A 22,921-nucleotide genomic window follows, 5' to 3' on the forward strand; every position below is an offset into this window, starting at 1 on the left:
CCTTTCTCTTTTCTTGATCATATGTGGTATTCATCAATATCTTGGTCATCTGGCCAAGGAGTATCACATTGGCTTTGAAGCAGCTACATGCTACTAACATTTTGTAGACGTGATTCAGACCGTTGATCTCTTCCTTCAAGATTGAGATAAGTCAATATCGAACTCCAAAAACCAACGAGAGGCCATAAGGAACACTAGCGTAGCGTTGAAAACAATTTATTACAACGATTTTGCTCACATGGGGTTGTTATTAAAGTTTTTTTTATTAATTCCTTATGAATTCAAAAGCACTTTTTGAAAAAAGTGCACTCTCAAAAAGTTCTTATGGGTTCTTATCATCTTAACTACACATTAATGTCGAGATTGAAACATTTTGCCTACTCCAAACCCTAACATGGCTTGCATTTAAGAAGGTGTGACAAATAAATTATTTAAATTCCTATGAATTCAATGATGAAATTATTATATTCCAAAATAAATAAATAAATAAATAATTGGGTTTGTTAATATTGATATTGACATAAATTATTCCCCCTACAAAATTTCAAAGAAAAAGATAAGAACACTATTGTATAATTTGTGGCTAATAATCTTCCAACACCTTCATTTTGAAGCAATTAATGGCCTACCAACCTTCCTCTTTGGAATGTAATGTCATAACCTTTGAATTATTATTATTATTTTTTTTTAATTTTCCAATAATTCTAATTTTAGAAAGTTTATTGCATGGATTAATTAAACTTTGAATAGAAAGTAAAAATTGTAATAGACGGATTTACATTATGTGTCACGGAAACACGTGAAGTACTAAACATGCGTGTATTAGTTTGGTAATGGTAAGAGTAGCAAATTTGGATTCTACAAGAGTCTTATTTTCTGGTGCTACAAAGAGGAAATTGGCTCGAAAGATATATAGGGATCAAGACATAGTCTGGTTGGAGAGGAGAACGAAATATAGCTAAGAAGGATGTGAAAGCTTTTCTCTAATAGACGTGTTTTAAAATGTGAGGCTGATGACGATATGTAACGGGTCGAAGCAGACAATATCTACTAGCGATGGACTTAGTCTATTACAAATCCAAAGGGGGGGTGGATTGTGAGATCCCACGTTGGTTGGAGAAAGAAACAAAACATTCCTTATAAGAGCGTGGAAACCTCTCCCTAATAGACACGTTTTATAACCGTGAGGTTGACGACGATGTATAACGGGCCGAAGCGTATAATATCTACTAGCGGTGGCTTTAACATATTACGGGCCTTGATGGCTGACTCAAATGCCCCTGGATCATCTACTAGCGATGGCTTGACCTATTATAGGCGTTGATGGCTGACTCAAATGCCCTTGAACCGTGCCAAATAGTCTCCTACTACACGACTCACTAACTCTGCTTACTCCTCGTGCACAAGAATGAATCTTAGCCAATGACTCTCTTAAACAGCGAGATTTGAACTTTTCGGTCGTAAAAGACCTTTGTAATTCACTACATACTATATGATTTGACTGCAAAAATTTGTGACCACACACGTTTTCCTTCATTAGTTTTTTTCCTTTTTCCTTTAATAAATGAAATTGGAATAAAACAATGATATAAATCCAAGAAACTCTATTATTGTTGGATGCTTCACTTTTAATTTACTGCAACACACCTTGACTAATTGTAAGAAATGTATATATTTTAACTTTATATACCATGATATAAAAAAAATATGATATTATTCGTTAGGTGACCCGTTGATTACAAAATTGTATAAAATTAGACTCAAGCTTTTCGAGTATATATACATCTTTTTGGGTCCCAAGCGTTAGTATTGATTTAAGATTATGAGTTACGATTGAATTGAAACATTTGTGAGTAAAATGAGAGTTTGCCTTGTCGATATAGATAAAATCAGGTAAGCGTTTTCTCGTTGGTGAGTTTATGCATTTACTTTTTGGATCTAGATTGAAAATCGTGGTTTTTTTAAGATTCGAGCGTGGACGAGGATTAATTATCCAGTTTTTTCTTAAAAGCTCAAACTTTCGAAGGTGAGGGTTAAGGTTTCGAGAGAGTGATAATTATCCAAATGTAGAGTTATATCGAGTCTTTTTGTAGTTAACTATGCACTCATACAAACTATTTTCTCATTATTTGCTCCCTTTGTTCTAATTAGTAAGCAAGAATGGTTCAACATGAAAAGAATATCAATTTGCATGAATCGAGCCTAATTGTACATTTAATTGAGTTATTTGGTAAAATTTGGATCATTGACTACTCAATTAGAAACATTCTAGGTGGATTATCTTTTCTCAGCCCTAAAGGGTAAGGAAAATGATACCGAGAGAGAGAGAGAGAGCCACATTTGGGAAGCAAAATTCGGAATAGACAATAGCAAACTCTGCTGCTATGAACTGCTATGAAACCAGAGAAGAAGAAGAACCCTAATCCAGCAGTTGTGACAGCAGAAGAAAAATAATACCTAGAAGGATTGATTAGAGCAAAAAGGTGAACGTGAGAGCTCAATGGAAGTTTCCTTCCATTGAAGAATAGCAACCAAACTTGATAGCTCTCTAATTTCTTACTCTCTTTTCTTTATAGGAGAGGCGAGAGAACTTTATATAGTTTAAGTATGTTGACGATGTGATTTTAGTTTATTAAAGAGTTGTTGTTAATGATTTACACGTGTGTTTAATTAGCTACGTTACATACATAGTTATTCTCTTATTTGGAAGTAGAGAGACCAATGAAATCCTCTTTGATACTCTCCATTACAAGGATACTTGAAGGTAATAGAATGATTAGAAATAGTTCTTCTCCTACAGTCTTGTTGACGGAAATTAAAACGATTATGGAAATAATTACTATGCATGACCCTCGTAAGTGTGCTTGAGAATTTATTAAAATGAACTAAAATCTACCAAAAACTCAACAACTTATCTATTTAATCTTTTTTAGCGGAACCTTTCTCATTATTGTTGGTTTTTTTCATTATTTTCCTGTACTCATGCATTAATTAAATGTTACCCAAAAACTCAATTTCCAACAACAAAAGTACAAAAAAGATAATTATCCGTGGAATCAATAATTTACTTATTACTTCTCGAAACGGTCGCTTAGAATGGGAATTTTGTTGAAGATCCTTTACTAGAAATGGTAAGTGGCTTTGGGAGAATTATTTTAGGTGCTTGAATGGCTTAAATCCATCCATAATAGAGGAAGAAAGAAAGGTAAGATTTTTAGTTTTTAGTTTTAAATTTCCTTAGTTTTTATTTTTTTAATTTTTTTTTTTTAATTTTGGACTAATTTTGAACCCATTCATTTATGTTCGGAAATAATTTTTTTTGGATCAAAACTCTACGATTTTGGTGAAGAAACCAAGTTGATTTGAGTTACTTAGAAATAGACATGTATCACACATCGACAAAGACATGTGTTGGCTATCGAGGGAGGAAGCGTGGTTAGGCTAGTACGGGATGCGTGTTAGCATTTGGGTGGCGCACGTTGTCCCACGGGGCGACCCAATCTGGGATAGACCCATGGCCCGTGACCCATCCAATAATGTTGAATAAAAATCATGCACCTCTAAATTCAAACGCACGTCTAGAAGCCCAAAAAGCGAAGCAATGATCACCACATGTCAAAATGGAGGCTAGAGTACTCCTGTGCACGTGTACACTCATGTGTAGGCTGCGTGCATGAGGGCGCATGAGGTAGTCTCTTTCGACTCGTTTGACAATTTTCGCTTCAATTTTAGTGTTAACCCTATAATCAATTGAACTAAGACCTATTAGAGAAATTTTAGAAATTTTGGGGCTTCTAACAAACAGAAAAGCTAGCTCCGAAAGGACCGCTATAACATACTAGCATGTGAGAATTTCTTGTCTTATGTTATTAGAATATGTATAATTATGACTCATAATGGACAATTTGGATGATAATATTATAAATGTTATGAAAAATTATCGAAATGCCCCTAAAATGAAAATTTAAGTTTCATGCTTATTTTACTGGATGTTATCTCCCTGTTGATTTTTCATGAATGTTTAGATTATATTTTATATGCTTTAGGTGATCACTAAGAATATCTCTCTATCAAAGCTCGGTGATTTTGCATGCATGTTCATATTATGTTTTCTATGCCTTAGGTGATCGACCGAAATATTTCCATATTAAAGTATCCATATGATTGAACCAAGCTAAGATTAGGGTGTTAGAGTTAGAGCAGTTTCACGTTGACCTAGGTCAATATGTTTCCATGGATCGAGCACCTTAGGATCGTGAGTAGCAATCAAAGGTCTAGACCTAAGTACATCTAGAGAATTAGATTAGCCCCGAGGAGCTAACGCCAAACGACCAGGAATGCGAGATGAGATTTAAACCTTCTAGACGTCCCTAAAATCCTAATAAATCTCTACGACATTCCAGAAATTTTAAGAGGACTTACAAAACCGCAACGTGAACGAAATCTATTTGAGGAGTTAATATAATATGTAAAATAAACCAGTCTTGAGAGGAGACAAGGGACTACATAAGTAGATGACACAAGGAACTACTACTATGTGTAGAAGCGGGTCAAAAAGCCATAAACCAGCCTTGAGAGGGGACAAGAGACTAAATAACTAGTTAAATAGTAGAGTAACTACTGTGTAGAATAAACCAGCCTTGAGAAGAGACGAGGGACTTACAAATAGACGACATGAAGAACTACTACTACGTGTAAAATAAACCAACCTTGAGAAGCTACTGTCGTATGTAGAATTCACCCGCCTTAAGAGAGACAAAGGACTACATAAGTGGTTAATCGAGAAGCTACTATTGTGTGTAGAAGTGAAACCAACCTTCAGAGGAGACGAGAGACTACATAAATAGTTTAGCTCATGATAGGTGCCACTTGTGTGGTAATAGTAGGATTCCTAAACTAGGCATGAACTTCTTAGAGCTCAAAATAAAATCCGTGGCAACATGCTGGATTAAGGATGTAATGAGAGCCTACAAGTAGATCGCTTGTTAAGTATTTTTATATTCCCCTTCTTTTTTTCTAGGTGTTTACAGGCTACCAGTCGAGATTGGGAGAGCTCAAGAGCTGCATAGTTACAGAGGAAATAGTTTCGAAACATCAGTCCGTTTTTATATTTGAGTCTTTTGTATTTGTTTTCCAAACTCATTTTTCATTTTATAGTAAATTTGAATAACATCGGTTTGTAATTAGATTCCGTTTTTTTGTATTTTAATTAATTTATTTTTGTCTTATCTTTTTCGTTGCAGTTCAAATTTTGAAACAGGACGAGTAGATTTAGGTTTACGGGGACGATGCGGGTCCTACGTGGTTCAATCAATAAAAGAGTTGGTCCCTTAATCCATCATTAGATTTAACATGTGGTGGTGGATAGAAATTAGGGAAATATATTCTAAGGATGATTCTCTATGATTTTGATAGTAAAGATTTATTTGGCCACATAAAATTCTGTCTACACCATTTTCGACTAAAAAATTCGTGTCCACAATTAATTTCTCTCTAATCATATAACTTTATGTTCGGTTTCTCTCAATTTTGTCATAACATAAGCGATACCATATTCAAATTAGATGAAATTTAAACCTATAATTAAAATAATTGATGTGATTACTTATACTTATAAGATGTATATTTGTTTGTCTAGGGTCGGCATTTACCTAATTCGGATTCCAAATTATAGTTTGAATATGGGTCTAGGGTAGATAGAGATGTTCATTTTACTTGCTCCCGAACCGGGATGTTTAAATGGGAATGGGAGAGGGAATGAAGAATATTTTTCTCTGTTAGATAAATGAGGCTAGGGACGGGATTATATTTCATGTCCCCATCCCCACCCAATTCCCTGTCCCAATCCCTTTTACCTCGTTTAATATAAATATATATCAACACATATTACGTAAATAAGTTAGATATATTAAAATAAATAAGTTATTAATATATTGAAAGTTATTGTTGCTTATTATTTTTTTCTTTCTTTTTCTTGATATGTATAGTAAGGTTTGAGGAAAACATATGTTTCATATTTTACCTTTTATTTTTGTTTCGAATAGAAATGACTAACCCTCAGGTAAAGAGAAAGAAACTCAACCCACTATTTTTGAACTATTAATACAATAATGAAAGAAAGAAAAAAAAAATTGAATTCAATTGTCATCGGCTAAAAATAAAATTAACTTTTTAACACGGATTTGAACCCTAGCACACACACCCTAGCACACACACCCTAGCACACACACCCTAGCACACACACCCTAGCACACACACCCTAGCACACACGATCTCATAAAACCATACAATTTTTCAATTCTAAATAAAGCAGGTTTTACTTGAAGAAGATTTAACTCAAGCAAGTCTTACCTGAATAATATATGACTCAAAAGAAGATTTGACTCTATTAAGAAAACAAGACAGATTTGGCTCAGCATGCTCTGTTCGATACAGATGGAAAAAAAATCCATGCTCAGTTCGATAAAAATGGGAAAAAAATCTAACTCGATATTATTAAAGAGTAGAAAAATCAAAACTCAATCAAGATGATACAGATCAACCCCTTCTTTTTATGCCAAAGATCTAACGATTTTCGAAAGGACGGGGTTACGTCTCTTTTCTATCTCACTTCTCTCTAAAAATCTCCTTAATTTCATCCTTCATTATACAACTCACCAAGACAGAACTTTAAGAATATTAATATCAGAATCGTTGAAAAGAATAACTAAAGTAGGTGCTAAATTTGTGGCTTAAACTTCCAAAATTTCTTGCTTTATGCCAATTGGATTCTTATCTTATCTTAGTATAAACACAGTCAAAGCATGAACTGTTTTAGAAAGCTATAGAATAGGCTTATTTATGAGTGAGTATAAATTCCATTAAAATGCCCCATGCTAGAAACCTTGATGGGGATGTCTACCTCTTACCGTCTCTCGCCCTTTTCAAACGAACACTCGACATTCAAATGAAACATATTCAAAGTTTAAGGATCACTGTAAGATCCCACCTCGGTTAGAGAGGAGAACGAAGCATTCCTTATAAGGGTGTAGAAACCTCTCCCTGACAAACACGTTTTAAAGACCTTAAGGGGAAGTCCAAAGGAAAAGCCCAAAGAAGACAACATTTGCTTGCAATGGACTTAGACCAAATGGGATCAAAGCTAGACACCGTACGATGTGCCAACGAGGAGGCTGAGCCCCGAAGGGGTGGACATAAGGCAATGTACCAATAAGGACGTTGGGCCCTGAAGGGGGTGGATTTGGGGGGTCCCATAACGATGGGAGAATGGAGTGAGTGCGAACGAGGACACTGGGCCTCAAAGGAGGGTGGAATGTGAGATCCCATCTCGGTTAGGGAGGATAACAGAACATTCTTTATATGAGTGTGGAAACCTCTCCCTCGCAGACGCGTTTTAAAAATCTTGAGAAGAAGTCCAAAAGGAAAAGTCCAAAGAGGACAATAACGGCTAGTAGTGGGCTTGAGCCGATACAATCACAATGAGTTTCACACCTTACAACATTTATCAAACAGTTTTGTATCCCCAGAAGATGAAACAGACTGGAAAGATGATTGATTGCCAAGAATGACCATCTGAACTCATTATTATTTCCTGGATATGATAATTATTCAGCTAATACCATTTCCTGAGCCAATAGAGCCTCTCAAAAACGCCTATATTGAGCTCTACTAGTCATATGGGAAATGTGAAAACAGCCTCAGAAACAGGTATCACATTCAAATGGCTATGCTGTATTGTTGAATTTACTCCAAAAAAACAGCTCAAGATGATGATAAATATTTCTACCAATGTAATCTTGAACCATACCTGGAGCTCCAATGATTGATCAACTGATAACTCGAATCATTTGTATAATAGTGCATCACGGCCTGGACCGACACCGATGTAATGCACGGGTATGCCCACGAGTTCTTCGATCCTTGACACATATTCCTTTGCAGCCTTAGGAAGGTCAGAATAATCTCTTATTGAAGAGATATCACACATCCATCCAGGCATTGTTTCATATTCCACCTATACACCGGAAAACAAACGGGAAAAAGTAGAGACTGTTGTAAGATTCTGGATTCAGGAGTTGAACACCTTGAAATTTAAGAAAATTTGAACACCTAATTTAGTTTATGACTTGGAAACAAAAGAGCTAAGAAAATGCTAAGAACCATGGACAACATCAAAGAACTTTAGACAATATTAAAAACGCTTTTTTTTTTTTTTTTTTTTTTTTTTTTGGTTCAATAACATTTGGGGTGGAGATTCAAACTTCCGACCTTGATCAATGTTATAATGTCTTTAACTATGAACTATAGTCTGGTTGACTAATTTTTTACTTGAAACTTAAAAGCATTTCATTTCCTTTTCGAAATATTATGGTTTTCTAATGCATTTGCCTAAAAGACCACACGTCCAAAGATATGCATGCAACATAATAAAAAAATAAAAGCAATCGTATTCTTTATCAAGACAATCAAAAGCCCGAAAACATCCAAAATCTTGGTCGAACATAATCCCAACCTGTAACAATCCAAGCCCACTGCTAGCAGATATTTTCCTTTTTGGACTTTCCCTTTCGGGCTTCCCTCAAGGTTTTTAAAACGCATCTGTTAGGGAGAGGAGGTTTCCACACCCTTATAAAGAATGCTTTGTTCTCCTCCCAACCGATATGCGATCTCACAATCCACCCCCTTTGGAGCCCAGCGTTCTCACTGGAACACAGCCCGGGGTAGCGGTGAGCTTGGGCTACACAACCATTCCCAACACTTTAATGAAGTAACAACGAAAGAACACATGAGAGCATATTCAAACACAACTAAATGCACATCAGATTTTTATCTTTTTTGAAACACAACTTTTTGCTGATTTTTGAAAAGTTAACACAAGAATAAATGACATCAACCTATAAAGTTTTTGGCTTGTCTTCTAAAGCCATATCAACAAGCATAAACAAGTGAGTAATACTGTTCTTTATAGAGACATCAACTACCAAAGAGCATTCAAAATCTTGCAGCACAATACTCCCCAAACTTTCAACTGAAGTAACAATGAAAGAGCACGTGTGAAAGGTCTTCTCCAGCCTTTTATTTATCTTTTATTCTCTTACTTTCTTTTATTTCTTATTCCTAAGAACCCCTAAAAGTCACAATTCTGAAACCATTACCTAAACCCATAGCATCAAAGTTAAAATAAAAGCAAGGAAAAAGGATATAAGTAAGAAAAAGGATGCATAATGCTTGCCTTTATTTGTTCAAGAAGACTAAGATCTGCGGGAAATGATTCGACTGGCGTTCCATCAGGTGTTCGATAAGAAACCCCCAGTTGTATTTCAGACAGTTCTGAGAGAACGTCGAGTTTCGTAAGATTCAGAGAAGAGAAGCCATTAATTTTACAGCAATATTTTAGAGCAACTATATCGAGCCATCCACAACGACGAGGGCGACCAGTTGTGGTACCAAATTCTTGACCAGCAAACCTAAGGAGGTCACCCCCCTTTCCCAAGATCTCAGTAGGAAAAGGGCCAGAACCAACTCTAGTAGTGTATGCCTTCACCTGCAAAGATCAACAGAGAACCTTATGGATATGCACAACATCCAATATATAAATCAGCTTTCCATCAAGAAGGAAATAAAGAAACAGTGAATCAAAAGAAACTCACCACTCCTATAAGATCACCCACAACTTTTGGAGCAATTCCAAGACCGGTGCAAATTCCACCTGCGGACGGGCTGGAAGAAGTTACGAAAGGATAAGTACCAAAGTCGATATCAAGCATAGTTGCTTGACCACCTTCAACTAAAATCTTCTTATTATCAGAGATGGCTTCATTAATGAAATGCACAGTGTCAGTGATAAATGGTTCCAATCTCTCGGCATATCGTTTGTACTTCTCGACTTCTTCCTTCAGAATTTCTGGGGTATAGACAAAATCCTTGAATCTCGATGCAGCATCGGAGAGTAGAAGGTCGAGCTTCTGAGGAAGTGTATCCAAGTGCCTCAAATCACCCACTCTAATACCATTTCTAATAACTTTGCTAGAGTAACAAGGTCCAATCCCTCTCCTGGTTGTTCCAATGAAAGATTTAGCTAACTCAGCTTCTCTTAAGCCATCCACCTCCTGATGAAAATCAAATAACAGATGGGCTCGGTCAGACACCAAGATCCTTCCCTTGCATGACACTCCACTCGCTTCTAGACGATCAATTTCTTCGAAGAAACCGGGCACATGCACCACAACTCCGTTTCCAACAACACATAAAGTACCTTCATTAAGGATCCCTGAAGGGATGAGATGAAGAGCAAACTTCTTCCCTTCTGCATTATAGATTGTGTGCCCAGCATTAGCCCCACCCTGCAAATCAGTTTGAACTCTCAGATAGTTCCAGAAACCAAAGGTGTCATACACATCAGGATACCACATAAAAACGCAACATAGAATCAAAATGGCTCATCGACTATTCTAAAAGCGGATGTGCAAATACAGAGATAAATCATAGCCGCCCTTTGGCCTTCACCATTGCAAATATAACAACACAAGGTTAGAAGATTCTTATATGCTTCGATAACGTCAAAGTGTCTCAGGAAAGAAAGAACAAAAAGAACAAAGAGATTCTGAAATTGCAAACAAAATAAAACGAGGTTCGCATGGAGGCAAGTAGAAATAGAGCAAATCAATAAACAAATCCAAATCCAATAGAAAAAGCATAAGAAACACAACAAAAACCTGAACAGAAAAAATTATCCCAAAAGAAAAATGAAATCAAATCTTGAAGACTACCTGACAACGAGCGACGATTTCAAAGTGCTGGGCCAAGATATCAACGAGTTTACCTTTACCTTCATCACCCCACTGGCAGCCCAACACTCCCGATACTTGACTAAGTTCCCCAATTCGTTTCAGTTCATCCTTCCCCGCTGACTGCGGCACATTGACAGACGAACTAACCGCCACCGGGGGTTTAGCAGAGGAGCAAACGACGAGTGTAGGATGACGTCCGGAAAAGGGTCTCCGGCAGGCCGGCGACGGCAATTTGGCGGCGGAGAAAAGAGTGGGCTGGAAAGCAAGAGAAGAGATGCTCATGGTGAAGGTGTGAGGAGAGAGAGTGAGGGTTTGGAGAGGGGGATTGAAGTATCTAGTATCAGAGAAGGCGCGTGGCCTGTAATTGCCCTTTGTGTTAGAGAAGGCGCGTGGCCTGTTATTGCCTTTATTACGCCCAATCCTTCTGCTCCTGCATGTAACTGCCTGCATCATTATTAAACACTTAATTTACCAATTCTCCTCCCACATTTTTTTTATTTTTTTTATGGAAAGAAAATAATATATGTTTTGAAAAGGGACTTAAATTTTTTTCATAGAGCGGTTTACATGTTGACGTAGTTTAGAATGTTTCGAGTATCTCTAGCACCTTAGGATCATGAGCGGCGATCAAAGTTCTAAACACGAGTACACCCAGAGATTGGATTAGCCTGAAGAGCTAACCTCGAGCATCCTAAAAACATGAGATGTAGTCTAAACCACTTAGATACCCTAAGAGCCTAATAAACTTTCATGATATCTCAGACTAAGGAAGCTTAACAGGACCCAGATACTACTTGAGTGACTATTGAACGTAGAAATAGGCAACCCTATAAACCAGTCTTGGAAGAGACTTGGACTACACGGGTAGTTGTCAAGATGAGATGAGAACTCATATTGAGGGTAGAAACAAGTCAAGACTGACGCTGCAACTCGGGACAACACGGGTAGGTGGCTTAAAGAGAATATCTCTATTGAGTGTAGAAGCGGGGCAACGCTGACGTCATGATTCCGTAAACTGTTTTTGGAAGAGACTTAGGACTACACGGATAGTTGGCACATGATGAATCGTATGGGACTTCGAGGCCTACATAGAGGGTCAAATTGTTGTCAAAATAGGCCCGAACATCCTAAACCCTGGAGAAAAATCTATAAAACTTACTAGGAAATGGATGCGATGAGTGCCTGTAGGTAGGCTGCTTATTGAGTAGTTTTATACTCATCCTTTTCCCTTCTTTTTCAGGTACTAGTTAAGGTGGGGAGGTACTACGGAGCTGCACTATCACAAATGTGTGTCGACCCGAGAAGTCAGTTAATCTGTATTTTTTTAGGGTTGTCAATTGTATTCTTTTTGTATCCCGCTCATATTCCCCATTCGTAAATTTCTCGATCAACACTAATTTGCACTGTTATCGGACTTTGACAATGATGTTGTATGTTTTTAATTTGCACGAAATTTTATGGTGTTTTTCATAGTTTTAATTGTTTGTTTTAATTTACTTTTATTTTATTTGTTTTCGATTTTGTCTTTTCGTCCCAGTCCAATTTTTCAAAGCCACGATAATCAAGTCATGGCAACAAGGGAACCACCTGTAGAGGGGATGAGAGGCTACATAAGTAGATAACTCGAGGAACCACTACCCTATGTAAAATAAACTCACCTTGAAAGGGGACGAGAGACTACTACTACCGAGTATAAAATAAACTCTCTATTTAGCTCATGATAGGTGTCATTATCATATGTGGTAACAGTCACAGGAATTCCTAGACTAGGCCCGAACTTTTTGAAGCCTAAAGAAAAGCCTATGGTAACTTCCTCTTTCCCTTTGTATTTGGGGAATATATTTTGTGGTATAACTGCAGATAACATTTTCGATCCCACTTTTGTTCCTCATTCTTAACATGGTATCACGACACCGATCTTGTTCTTAAATATCAAAATTTTCTTTCTGGCGGAATAAGCCAAATCCAGCTTCGAAACTTCCGATGTTGATTTAACACATCCTTATTATATTCATCCCTCTGATCTCTGATCAACCACAATATTCACTTGTTGCAATCAAATTAAATGAGTCAAATTATCAATTCTAGAGTAAATCAGTATTGGCTTCATTGATAGCACAATTGAAGAACCATCATAAGATGCAAATTCAAAGGAATTTGAACTCTAGAATCCATGCAACAATATGATATTATCTTGGTCAACTCATTCAATTGAAGCAGATATCGACGAAGGTATTATTCACGCCAAGACAATATCATTGTTGATCTTGGTTAACTCGTCAAGTGTAGGTTGATTTTTACGATCAATTCTCACAAAAGAATGCTCTAGCAATTTTTCAGATACAAAAGTCGATAGCAATGATGTCATAGGGAATCATGCCATTTTCATCATATTTCACCGAGCTCAAAGCACTATGGGATGAAGAATGCTCTAGCAATTTTTCAGATACAAAAGTCGATAGCAATGATGTCACAGGGAATCATGCCATTTTCATCATATTTCACCGAAATCTATGAAAGACATCAAATTTATGGGGATTTTAGTAGGATTTATTTATTCTCATGATGTAGAAATAAGAGCAGGGTCAACGATCACTCACGTCACGGGCTGGCCTCAAGACAATTCCCGCGAAACTCTTTCCTCTACGCTTCTTGTTCTTCTCTTCGATAAAAAACTCTTTAGAGAGAATTCCCCTTACTCGACTTCCATTCTTGATCGACTCACAAATCTCTTCTTCTTTCTTACACTGGTGAGAGGCAGCTGCACAACAATTTGCTCATTTGTTGAATGAGACTGAAACCATCTTTCTTCGATCGGGGAATAAGCTAGCCTAAAAAGAATGAATTATTCTATTTATCTTGTCTTGTGTATAGGTGGGATGAATTGAAACCGCACCGCACACCATTTACCTATAATCAACGCCAAGTACATGTTGATCAACATGAAGAAGACAAGTTGATACAACTACTCATGGGGCTCAATGAGTCTAATAAAATGGTGAGATCTAACATATTGATGATGATCGATTACCTAATGTGAGGCAAGCCAATTTATTATTTGTACAAGAAGCAGCGGCAGGTAACTTTTGAACCTACTGAGAATTTCTCAATTGTAGCAGCAGTGGAGAAGAAGACAACATATTGAAAATTCACCAAGGACAAATCATGTGAACACTGTAATAGAAGTTGTCATACAATTGATGAGTGTCGAATTCTAAGTTTCTTTATAAATTTTGTGATAAAAGGGGACATATAGAAGATCGATGTCGGTAGAAAAATAATTATGGAAGGACAGTACAAGTCAATCAATGCAGCAATCGTTGGTATCGATCATATGAAAATATGGCTGATATTTCTCAATTGAGTACAGAAGAACAGAAGAACAGTCACCTAATTCCATTCAAATTTTTTCTTTTAAGAACTTACAACATATAGCACAAGCCTTATCTGTACTCAATCATCGTCCTTCTGGTAATTCTAACAGTTACATCAATGTTCTAGGTTTGTGTCTAGTATCTGCATTACCCATTAATTCTGCTAGTTCTAATTCATAGATTATCAATAGTGGAGCTACGGATCATATATTATCCAAAGCTTCTGTTATGAATGAACCAAAGACGACAATCATTTTTACAATAAATTTGCCTAATGGAAGGACAACACATGTGTCACATACTGGCAATGTTTCCTTTAATCCTAACCTTATATTAAACAATGTTTTATGTGTGCCTTCATTCAATTTAAACTTGATGTCCATCAACAAATTTTCCAATGACTTGAAATGTTGTGTCACCTTCTATCCTGATTCTTGTGTTATGCAGAATTTGGCTACGGGGAAGATGATTGGCCCGGGTAAACAATTCGAAGGTCTCTATCATATTTCTTCATCTCCAATCAAAGCTTCAGCTCATCAAGTATCTCAGTCATCTGATCTGTGGCAGTTACGGCTAGGTCATCCTTCATTTTCTCGTTTTAAAACAAACTAGGTTGTCTTTTCCAAGAAGCTCAATAACAACATATGCTGCTTTTGATATGTTACATTGTGATATTTGAGAACCTCATAAAATTCCCACACATTCTGGTTTGTGTTTTTTCTTACTATTGTTGATGATTTTACTCGATGTACTTGAGTTTTTCTTATGCAACATAAATCAGAAGTACATCATTTGTTAATGAACTTTTTTAAGTTCGTTCAAACTCAATTTCATAGATAGTACGATCAGACAATGGGACTAAGTTCCTATCTTTGCAACCATTTTTTACTTCTTGTGGTATTGAATTTCAGCGCACTTGTGTCTATACTCCACAACAAAATTGAGTCGTAGAACGTAAGCATCGTCATATCCTAAATGTAGCTAGGTCTCTTCTCCTTCAATTACAAGTTTCACTTAATTTTTGGTAGAGTGCATTTTAACTATTGTTTATCTTATAAATAGAACCTCATCACTATTGTTATGTAACAAGACATCCTTTGAATCACTCTACAAACGACCACCTACATTTCATCGTCTTAAAGTTTTTGGCTGTAAATGTTATGTAACCGTAGTACATCCTAAGCAAAAATTTGAACATTGGGCAATTTCTTGTGTTTTCGTAGGATAGCCTTGTGGTCACAAAGGTTACAAGTTGTATGACATGCAATCTCATAAATTCTTTATCAGCCGTGATGTTAAATTTTGTGAAGATGATTTTCGTTTTTCATCAACTTCACAAACTTTGATGTTAGCTCCTTCGACTCCCATTTTACCACTTCATGATTCATCCTACTCAAACATCTATTTTAATCTTATCCCACCTTCGATTCTCCTCCACCTTCTCTTCATTCTCCAGATTCACCCACTAATTTTAATCCTATCCCACCTGATACATCAGTTCCGCTCCAACGTTCTACTCATATCAAGCAACCTCCAACTTGGCATAATGATTATGAGATGTCTTCTGCAACCAATCATTTAACCTCTAGCTCAAGTCCCAACACTGGCACTAGGTATCCCCTTCATCATTACCTTTCATTCTCTCATTTTTCTCCTACTCAACGTGCTTTTCTAGCTTTTATTACAGCCCAAACAGAACCTAAAACCTATGATGAGGCAGTTGGCGGCCCATTATGGCAGCAAACTATGAATACTGAAATTGCAGCTTCAGAACGTAATCATACTTGGTCTCGTGTTCCTTTACTACTTAGCCATAAAACTATTGGCTGTCGTTGGGTGTACAAGATTAAATACAACTTTGATGGTTCTGTTGAACGTTATAAAGCTCGACTGGTAGCAAAGGGATACACTCGGGTTGAAAGTATTGATTACAATGAGACATTTTCTCCTACAGCGAAACTTACTACACTTCATTGCTTACTCACTATTGTTGTTGCTCGAAAATTGTCCACTCATCAGTTGGATGTTCAAAATGTCTTTCTCCATGGTAATCTAGACGAGAAATTCTACATATCTTTACTTCCATGTTTTCGTTGACAAAGGGAGAATACAGTATGTCGGCTACATAAATCTCTTTATGGGTTAAAACAGGCTTCTCACAGTTGGTTCTCCATATTCTCTACCACTATAAAAAAAATGCAGGATACACTCAGCCCAAAGCAGATTACTGTTTATTTAATAAGAGCAGAGGTTTCTTTCACTGCAGTTCTTATCTATGTTGATGATATTTTGTTGATAGACAATGATCTCAAGAAATTCGTTATCAAATATGTTGGGATACGAAGCTTGATGCCTATTTACAATAAAGATCCAGTAGAAATATATACGGTAGATATTTCGTAAACATATATTTGGTAGATATTTGGTAAAGATAAGTTACATATACATAGTATAGATATTTTATATAAATTTGGTAAAAATCTATATTTAGTAAATCGAAATCCTATATACCTTATTAGGCCATCCTTTCTAGATGTACTCTTTATTTTTATTTTTTATTTTATTTATTTATTTATTTTTATTCTCTCTAGAGCCATCCATAAAACCTTCACCCGATATTCTTCCTTAAATTTTCTCTCTCCTATTTTTTGTGTTTATCTTGATCGAGTGTGTTCGTTGTTGTGCGATCCTAACAAAATATTTAGGTAATTGGAAATATTTCATAGACATTGAATTTTCTCGATCTAGAAATGAATTTTTATGTCTCAAATGAAGTATGCTCTAAGTATTCTTCAAAACACAGGTCATACAAGAGCAGGTCTAGAAAAACTTCATATTGAGCAAAATCTGAAACTTTCCTTAACAGAAGAAGAGAATTTGAATGATCCAAGTAAATACAGACGATTGAGTGACAGATTAGTATATTTAACCGTTACTAGGCCTGATATAGTGTATTCAGTTCGTATGCTTGGTCAATTTATGCATCAGCCAGCCAAGAAAACCACATTGGGAGGCAGCTCTTCGAGTTCTGAGATACATCAAACGTACTCCTAGTCAAGGACTTCTACTACCATCTAAAAACAACATGAGATTACAAGTATATTGCGATTCTGACTAGGGTGCCTGTCGAACTTCCGGTCTATTTCTGGGTTCTGCATTTTTCTGGGAAATTCAATTATTTCTTGGAAGTCTAAAAAGCAAACCAATGTTCCAGATCATCAACATAAGCTGAGTATCGAGCTATGACAAATACTTGTTTAGAGTTAACTTGACTGAGATACATTTTTCAAGACTGGAAAGTTCTGCTGTCCGAACCAATATTGTTGTATTGTGATAATCAAGCACCATTACATATAGTAGCCAATCCAGTTTTTCACGAGCTTATGAAGCACATTGATATAGATTGCCATATAGCTCGAGAAAAGTTACAAGCTGGAATTATCAAACTGTGTTATGTTTCGACTAAAATGGAATAGACAGATGTTTTCACTAAAGGTTTGGGAAAACAATAATTTGATTTTCAGACAAGGTGAGTGCAATTGACATCCACTCTCCAACTTGGGGAGTACTGAGATATAAAGATATTTGGAGAATATATTTTATGGTATAGCTCTAATTAGTTATGAAATATATCTGATATCCTTAATATTTTTACCTAATTTTAGGAGTTCGTTGGTAATAAATTTTATCTTATTTTTAGGAGCGGGTTGGTAGTATATTTTATCTCATTTTTTAGGATTTTGTTTGTAGTATATTTTATCATGTTTTTAGAAGTTAGTCGGTAGTTTGTATCCTATTTGTGAACATGAAAATCGTACTTTCAATCCCAATTTTGTTTCTCATTCATAACAAAGTAACATAGAACGGGCAAAAAATAAGACCCTCACACGCCTCCACACGCCAGCAGCTCAATCAAAGTTTTAACTTGATTTATTTGGAGGTGACACGTGACAACCATTGATAGGCACTCCAAGTTTGATTGGTCCATGGGTATTGAGTCGGGTTGTATGTGAATCTTGGACCATATTTGGTTCGGGTTGGGATAACTAGTGACGTGTGTCGCCGCTTGTAACCAGATGCACCTCTCTACCCAATGTCCAACCCACGTCGATCATCAAGCCGAACGTATTCTTCCCTTCTTCAGTCACCTTGTGTCCACTCTAGATTTCACTAGCATTTCGTATTTTTCCAGATTCCGACCTATTTTCTTCTCAATTTTATAACTTTCGGTTATTCGAAACAATTTGATTCCTTCATAAGAGTTATAATCTCTTATCCAACTATCCAAATATAATTTTACTACAATTTTTAAACAACTACTTCCCTTAATTCACATATAAACTTTGGGACTTATTTCGTTCTTATCCAAACTTGAGGTGCAAAATCATCAATTTTTGTCTCAATTCTTTGGTCAAGTTTCTAACACGAAATCTGTGAGGATCTTCTCCTAGATTACCATATTCAAATTTCAAAGTTGATTACAATGGATTGCCCACAGATCTATGGAGAACCCATGAACGAAAACCCATAGATTTTACATTCCGAAAACTCTTCGTTTCTTGACAGAAAAGAATGATTGCAACACCCAACTCTTCTTTCTCGGGTTCCATCCTCCAACCCTAGTTCCTCTTTTTCCTTTTTTTTTTGTTTTACTTTTCTTGTTTTGGAAAATCATTCAATTTAGACCCAAAAATTAGGAAAATGGGACAAAATTATTCTTTTCTTTTCTAGAAAGTTAATTAAAAGTCTTTTAGATCTAAAAATTAGGAAAAGGTGACAAAATTACCAATTTTTCCTTGTTGTTTTGACCCAAAATTTTTAATTTTTCAATATTTGTACCCTAAAGTATTGAACATTTTTTTCTTCTACACCTCCCTCAAATTTTATTTCTAAAGTTTTTTTATAAAATTCTAGAAGTCCAAACCTAAAAAGAAAAATCGAGAAAATTATTTTTCGTTGGAGTTTAAGTGTTACACTTGTCCCCTCTTAATGCCGGTTTATTCTATACACAACAATTGTTTCTTATTTTATCTACTTATGTAGTCCCTTGTCACCTCTCAAGGCGGGTTTATTCTAGTAGTAGTTCCTCATGTTATCTACTTATGTAATCTTTTGTCGCTTCTCAAGGTGGGTCTATTCTATACAAATAGTGACTCCTTCAACTGACACTGTTCACGTTGCGCTTGGAGGGTCCTAATTCAAGTGAAATTAAGATCAGTAGATAAAAAGAGGCTCACCGCGCGCGCTCGGAGGGACTCACATGCATGTAACCACGTGCAAGTACAAATGCATGTCTAAGTAGCTAGTCACGTCCTTGTCATGCCATGTGTTGCACATCAATTGGTTGTTTGGGGTCCAAGGGCATGCATTCGATTCCAGAGGTGCACACTCGTTGTCCTTCGATTTTTTCTACGTTGACACATGACGCACACAGAGTTGGCTTTGGTTCTTTGGATCGGTTTGCTGGTTGCGGGTCGCGTGCAGGTTATTGGGTCAGACCGCAGGTCGGTTCTTAGGTTAGATCCAGACAACGTGTCTTTAATGAACATCAGATGCATTTTTCCACTCTCCTCTCGACATGTTTCCCAATCGACGCCTGACGCACTCACTGTGTTGTATCTTATGCATGTTATTCATCTGCACCAGAGTACTTACAATTCCTTGTTTTATTTCTAATTTCTTTAGATTTCCATAACTTCTATAAAACTCATCAACTTGGTTCATTCACTAAAGGCGTAGATTTTTAATCTATCTTTACAAAATACTTTCTTGTAATTTACAATCAACCATAGGAAGATATCGTTGAAATAAAATTTGCTCTGTTGAAAATAACAATCCGCTCTGATACAACTTGTAAAAAATAGACGCTCGCTCTGAAACCAACTTATTTAAATAACTCTCACGAAACTGGGAAGGATGTGTCAAGAGGATAGAGACAAGGGGACAAAAGAAATTTTGAAAAAACTCTTTTCTATTACACTGTACACTTTGCTTTTATGTCTATTGCTCTTGCTCTCTACCCCTTGCTCTTTTACAATGAAAACTAATCAATTTATACGGTTTTTAGTCCCATACCCATTCCTTACTAAGGTGATTTTGGCCATTTATTTTTTATTTGGGCTTTTCTTACTCAAATTTCAAAAGTTTTAATAAATTTAACAAAATAAAAAACTACCCTTCTTTTCTTTTTTCCATTTTACTTTATCCCCAACAAAACTCTCTCATAAACTTAAATGCTCTATTCAATGATTCCACCTGCGCCGTTTTTATTTTCTCGAGCTCAGTCGTGGTTTCTTCAGTTTCCTTTCCTTGTCTTCGAGCGGCAAACTAAGCTTGTCCTTCTCTGATGAGACTTCACTTGGATCTTCTCGAGAACAGCCCATCTGAGACACCAACTCTTTATTTCTCCCATTCTCAGCCATGCTTGACTCATACATCATGGCTTCGTTTAGTTTACTCAATTCCCTTTGGACGTCCACAACGACATTTACAACTAGCATTTTTGTTTCCTCCATTTCGGCTTTATCACGAGTGAGTATCTCAATCATGTGTAATAAATTCGCTGCCTCCTCTTGGATTTGATTTAGGTTCACGTCGAGTGAGTCTCTCTGTTGAGTCAGCATCTCTATATCTTTCTCCTCTCTCACTAGCTCGTCTACTAAAGCCTCAATCTCCATTAATAAGTCATTCTCTTTCTTCACACCTTCTTCAACTTTCTTCATAAGATCAGAAATTACCTTTGAGATAGAAGAAACTTTCACTCAGCTCAGCCATTTCTTTCTCTAACCTTTCAACCTTTATTTCTAACTCTTTCTTTTCTTCTCCCATTTTTTCATTTTCTCGAGCTCAGTCGTGGTTTCTTCAGTTTCCTTTCCTTGTCCTCGAGCGGCAAACTAAGCTTGTCCTTCTCTGATGAGACTTCACTTGGATCTTCTCGAGAACAGCCCATCTGAGACACCAACTCTTTATTTCTCCCATTCTCAGCCATGCTTGACTCATACATCATGGCTTCGTTCAGTTTACTCAATTCCCTTTGGACGTCCACAACGACATTTACAACTAGCATTTTTGTTTCCTCCATTTCGGCTTTATCACGAGTGAGTATCTCAATCATGTGTAATAAATTCGCTGCCTCCTCTTGGATTTGATTTAGGTTCACGTCGAGTGAGTCTCTCTGTTGAGTCAGCATCTCTATATCTTTCTCCTCTCTCACTAGCTCGTCTACTAAAGCCTCAATCTCCATTAATAAGTCATTCTCTTTCTTCACACCTTCTTCAACTTTCTTCATAAGATCAGAAATTACCTTTGAGATAGAAGAAACTTTCACTCAGCTCAGCCATTTCTTTCTCTAACCTTTCAACCTTTATTTCTAACTCTTTCTTTTCTTCTCCCATTTTTTCATTTTCTCGAGCTCAGTCGTGGTTTCTTCAGTTTCCTTTCCTTGTCCTCGAGCGGCAAACTAAGCTTGTCCTTCTCTGATGAGACTTCACTTGGATCTTCTCGAGAACAGCCCATCTGAGACACCAACTCTTTATTTCTCCCATTCTCAGCCATGCTTGACTCATACATCATGGCTTCGTTCAGTTTACTCAATTCCCTTTGGACGTCCACAACGACATTTACAACTAGCATTTTTGTTTCCTCCATTTCGGCTTTATCACGAGTGAGTATCTCAATCATGAGTAATAAATTCACTGCCTCCTCTTGGATTTGATTTAGGTTCACGTCGAGTGAGTCTCTCTGTTGAGTCAGCATCTCTATATCTTTCTCCTCTCTCACTAGCTCGTCTACTAGAGCCTCAATCTCCATTAATAAGTCATTCTCTTTTTTCACACCTTCTTCAACTTTCTTCATAAGATCAGAGATTACCTTTGAGATAGAAGAAACTTTCACTCAGCTCAGCCATTTCTTTCTCTAACCTTTCAACCTTTATTTCTAACTCTTTCTTTCCTTCTCCCATTTTCATCGTCTTTCTTCTTTCTTCCTCGAATTGCTTTTTCAGTCATTGGAGCTCTCTCTCTTCGAGCTCGGGCTCTCTATTATTCGGTTTTTCATCTTTATTTGATTTTTTCGTCTCCAATATCAGGATTTCCCCACATCCGCTGTGCATCACCTCATTTCTAATAGTTTCCATCGCCTCACGACTGTCGCTATCGTCCTTTGCGCCGCTGTCTTCTTTTGTGTTCAACTCTTCGTTTTGGGCCATCAAGAGAATGCCTCCATTTGTTGCATCATCCAAGGCTAGGTTGATGGTTTCTTCCACCTTTTCCTCAGCTCAACAATCTCTTGCATAATGAATAAACCCATTCTGCCATAATTGTAACATTTGTCAGAGTTACAATTATTTGCATAGTGGCCATATTTTTGTCATTTGTAAGACTGGATGTTGGAATTGTATCCTTCATCGCGTCCTTGATTGCGTTCTCTTCCACGCCAATTTGCTTGACTCGACAGTCTTTTCTCCTTATAGTTTTCTTCGTAACTGGTGCCTTGACCACCTCGACCAATCCTGCGACTTCCACGACCTCTACCTTGAGTATTTTGAGAGTAGAGTACCTTTTCATCCTTTATTGATGCTTTGGTCTGAAGCGCTTGATCGAGTGTCCTCTTCTTCTTTTTCTTACGTTGCTCATGTGCCTCGAGAGAACCGGCGAGCTCATCGACTGTGAACTTTGCTAGATCTTCGACTCTTCTATGACACATACAACATTCTCGAAGTTGTCTGTTAACGACCTCAAGATCTTCTCCACAACTCGC

At 36.8% G+C, this 22,921-nt stretch overlaps 1 protein-coding gene across 1 annotated transcript; it reads right to left on the minus strand.

Moving 5' to 3' along the window:
* Positions 1-7,551: 7,551 nt before the first annotated feature.
* Positions 7,552-11,110, minus strand: ADSS (adenylosuccinate synthase). The gene is made up of 4 exons (XM_023687789.2): positions 10,770-11,110; positions 9,651-10,343; positions 9,233-9,544; positions 7,552-8,014 (listed from the first exon to the last, which is right to left on the minus strand). Exons 1-4 carry the CDS (start codon positions 11,070-11,072, stop codon positions 7,844-7,846), a joined length of 1,479 nt encoding a protein of 492 aa, XP_023543557.2. The 5' UTR covers positions 11,073-11,110; the 3' UTR covers positions 7,552-7,843.
* Between the last annotated feature and the right edge of the window lie 11,811 nt (positions 11,111-22,921).

Source organism: Cucurbita pepo, chromosome 10 (assembly GCF_057944985.1).
Source record: "Cucurbita pepo subsp. pepo isolate OVF chromosome 10, ASM5794498v1, whole genome shotgun sequence".
Classification (NCBI taxonomy): domain Eukaryota; kingdom Viridiplantae; phylum Streptophyta; class Magnoliopsida; order Cucurbitales; family Cucurbitaceae; genus Cucurbita; species Cucurbita pepo.

What these genes read in the sequence shown, in the direction of transcription:
- ADSS (XM_023687789.2), bottom strand. Translation starts at nt 11,072, where the DNA reads ATGAGCATCTCTTCTCTTGCTTTCCAGCCCACTCTTTTCTCCGCCGCC. An exon ending in TGGGTGATCTTATAGGAGTG is followed by an intron (nt 9,545 to 9,650) that starts GTGAGTTTCTTT and finishes TGATCTTTGCAG; the next exon opens with GTGAAGGCATACACTACTAG. An exon ending in GTCTTCTTGAACAAATAAAG is followed by an intron (nt 8,015 to 9,232) that starts GCAAGCATTATG and finishes TCCGGTGTATAG; the next exon opens with GTGGAATATGAAACAATGCC.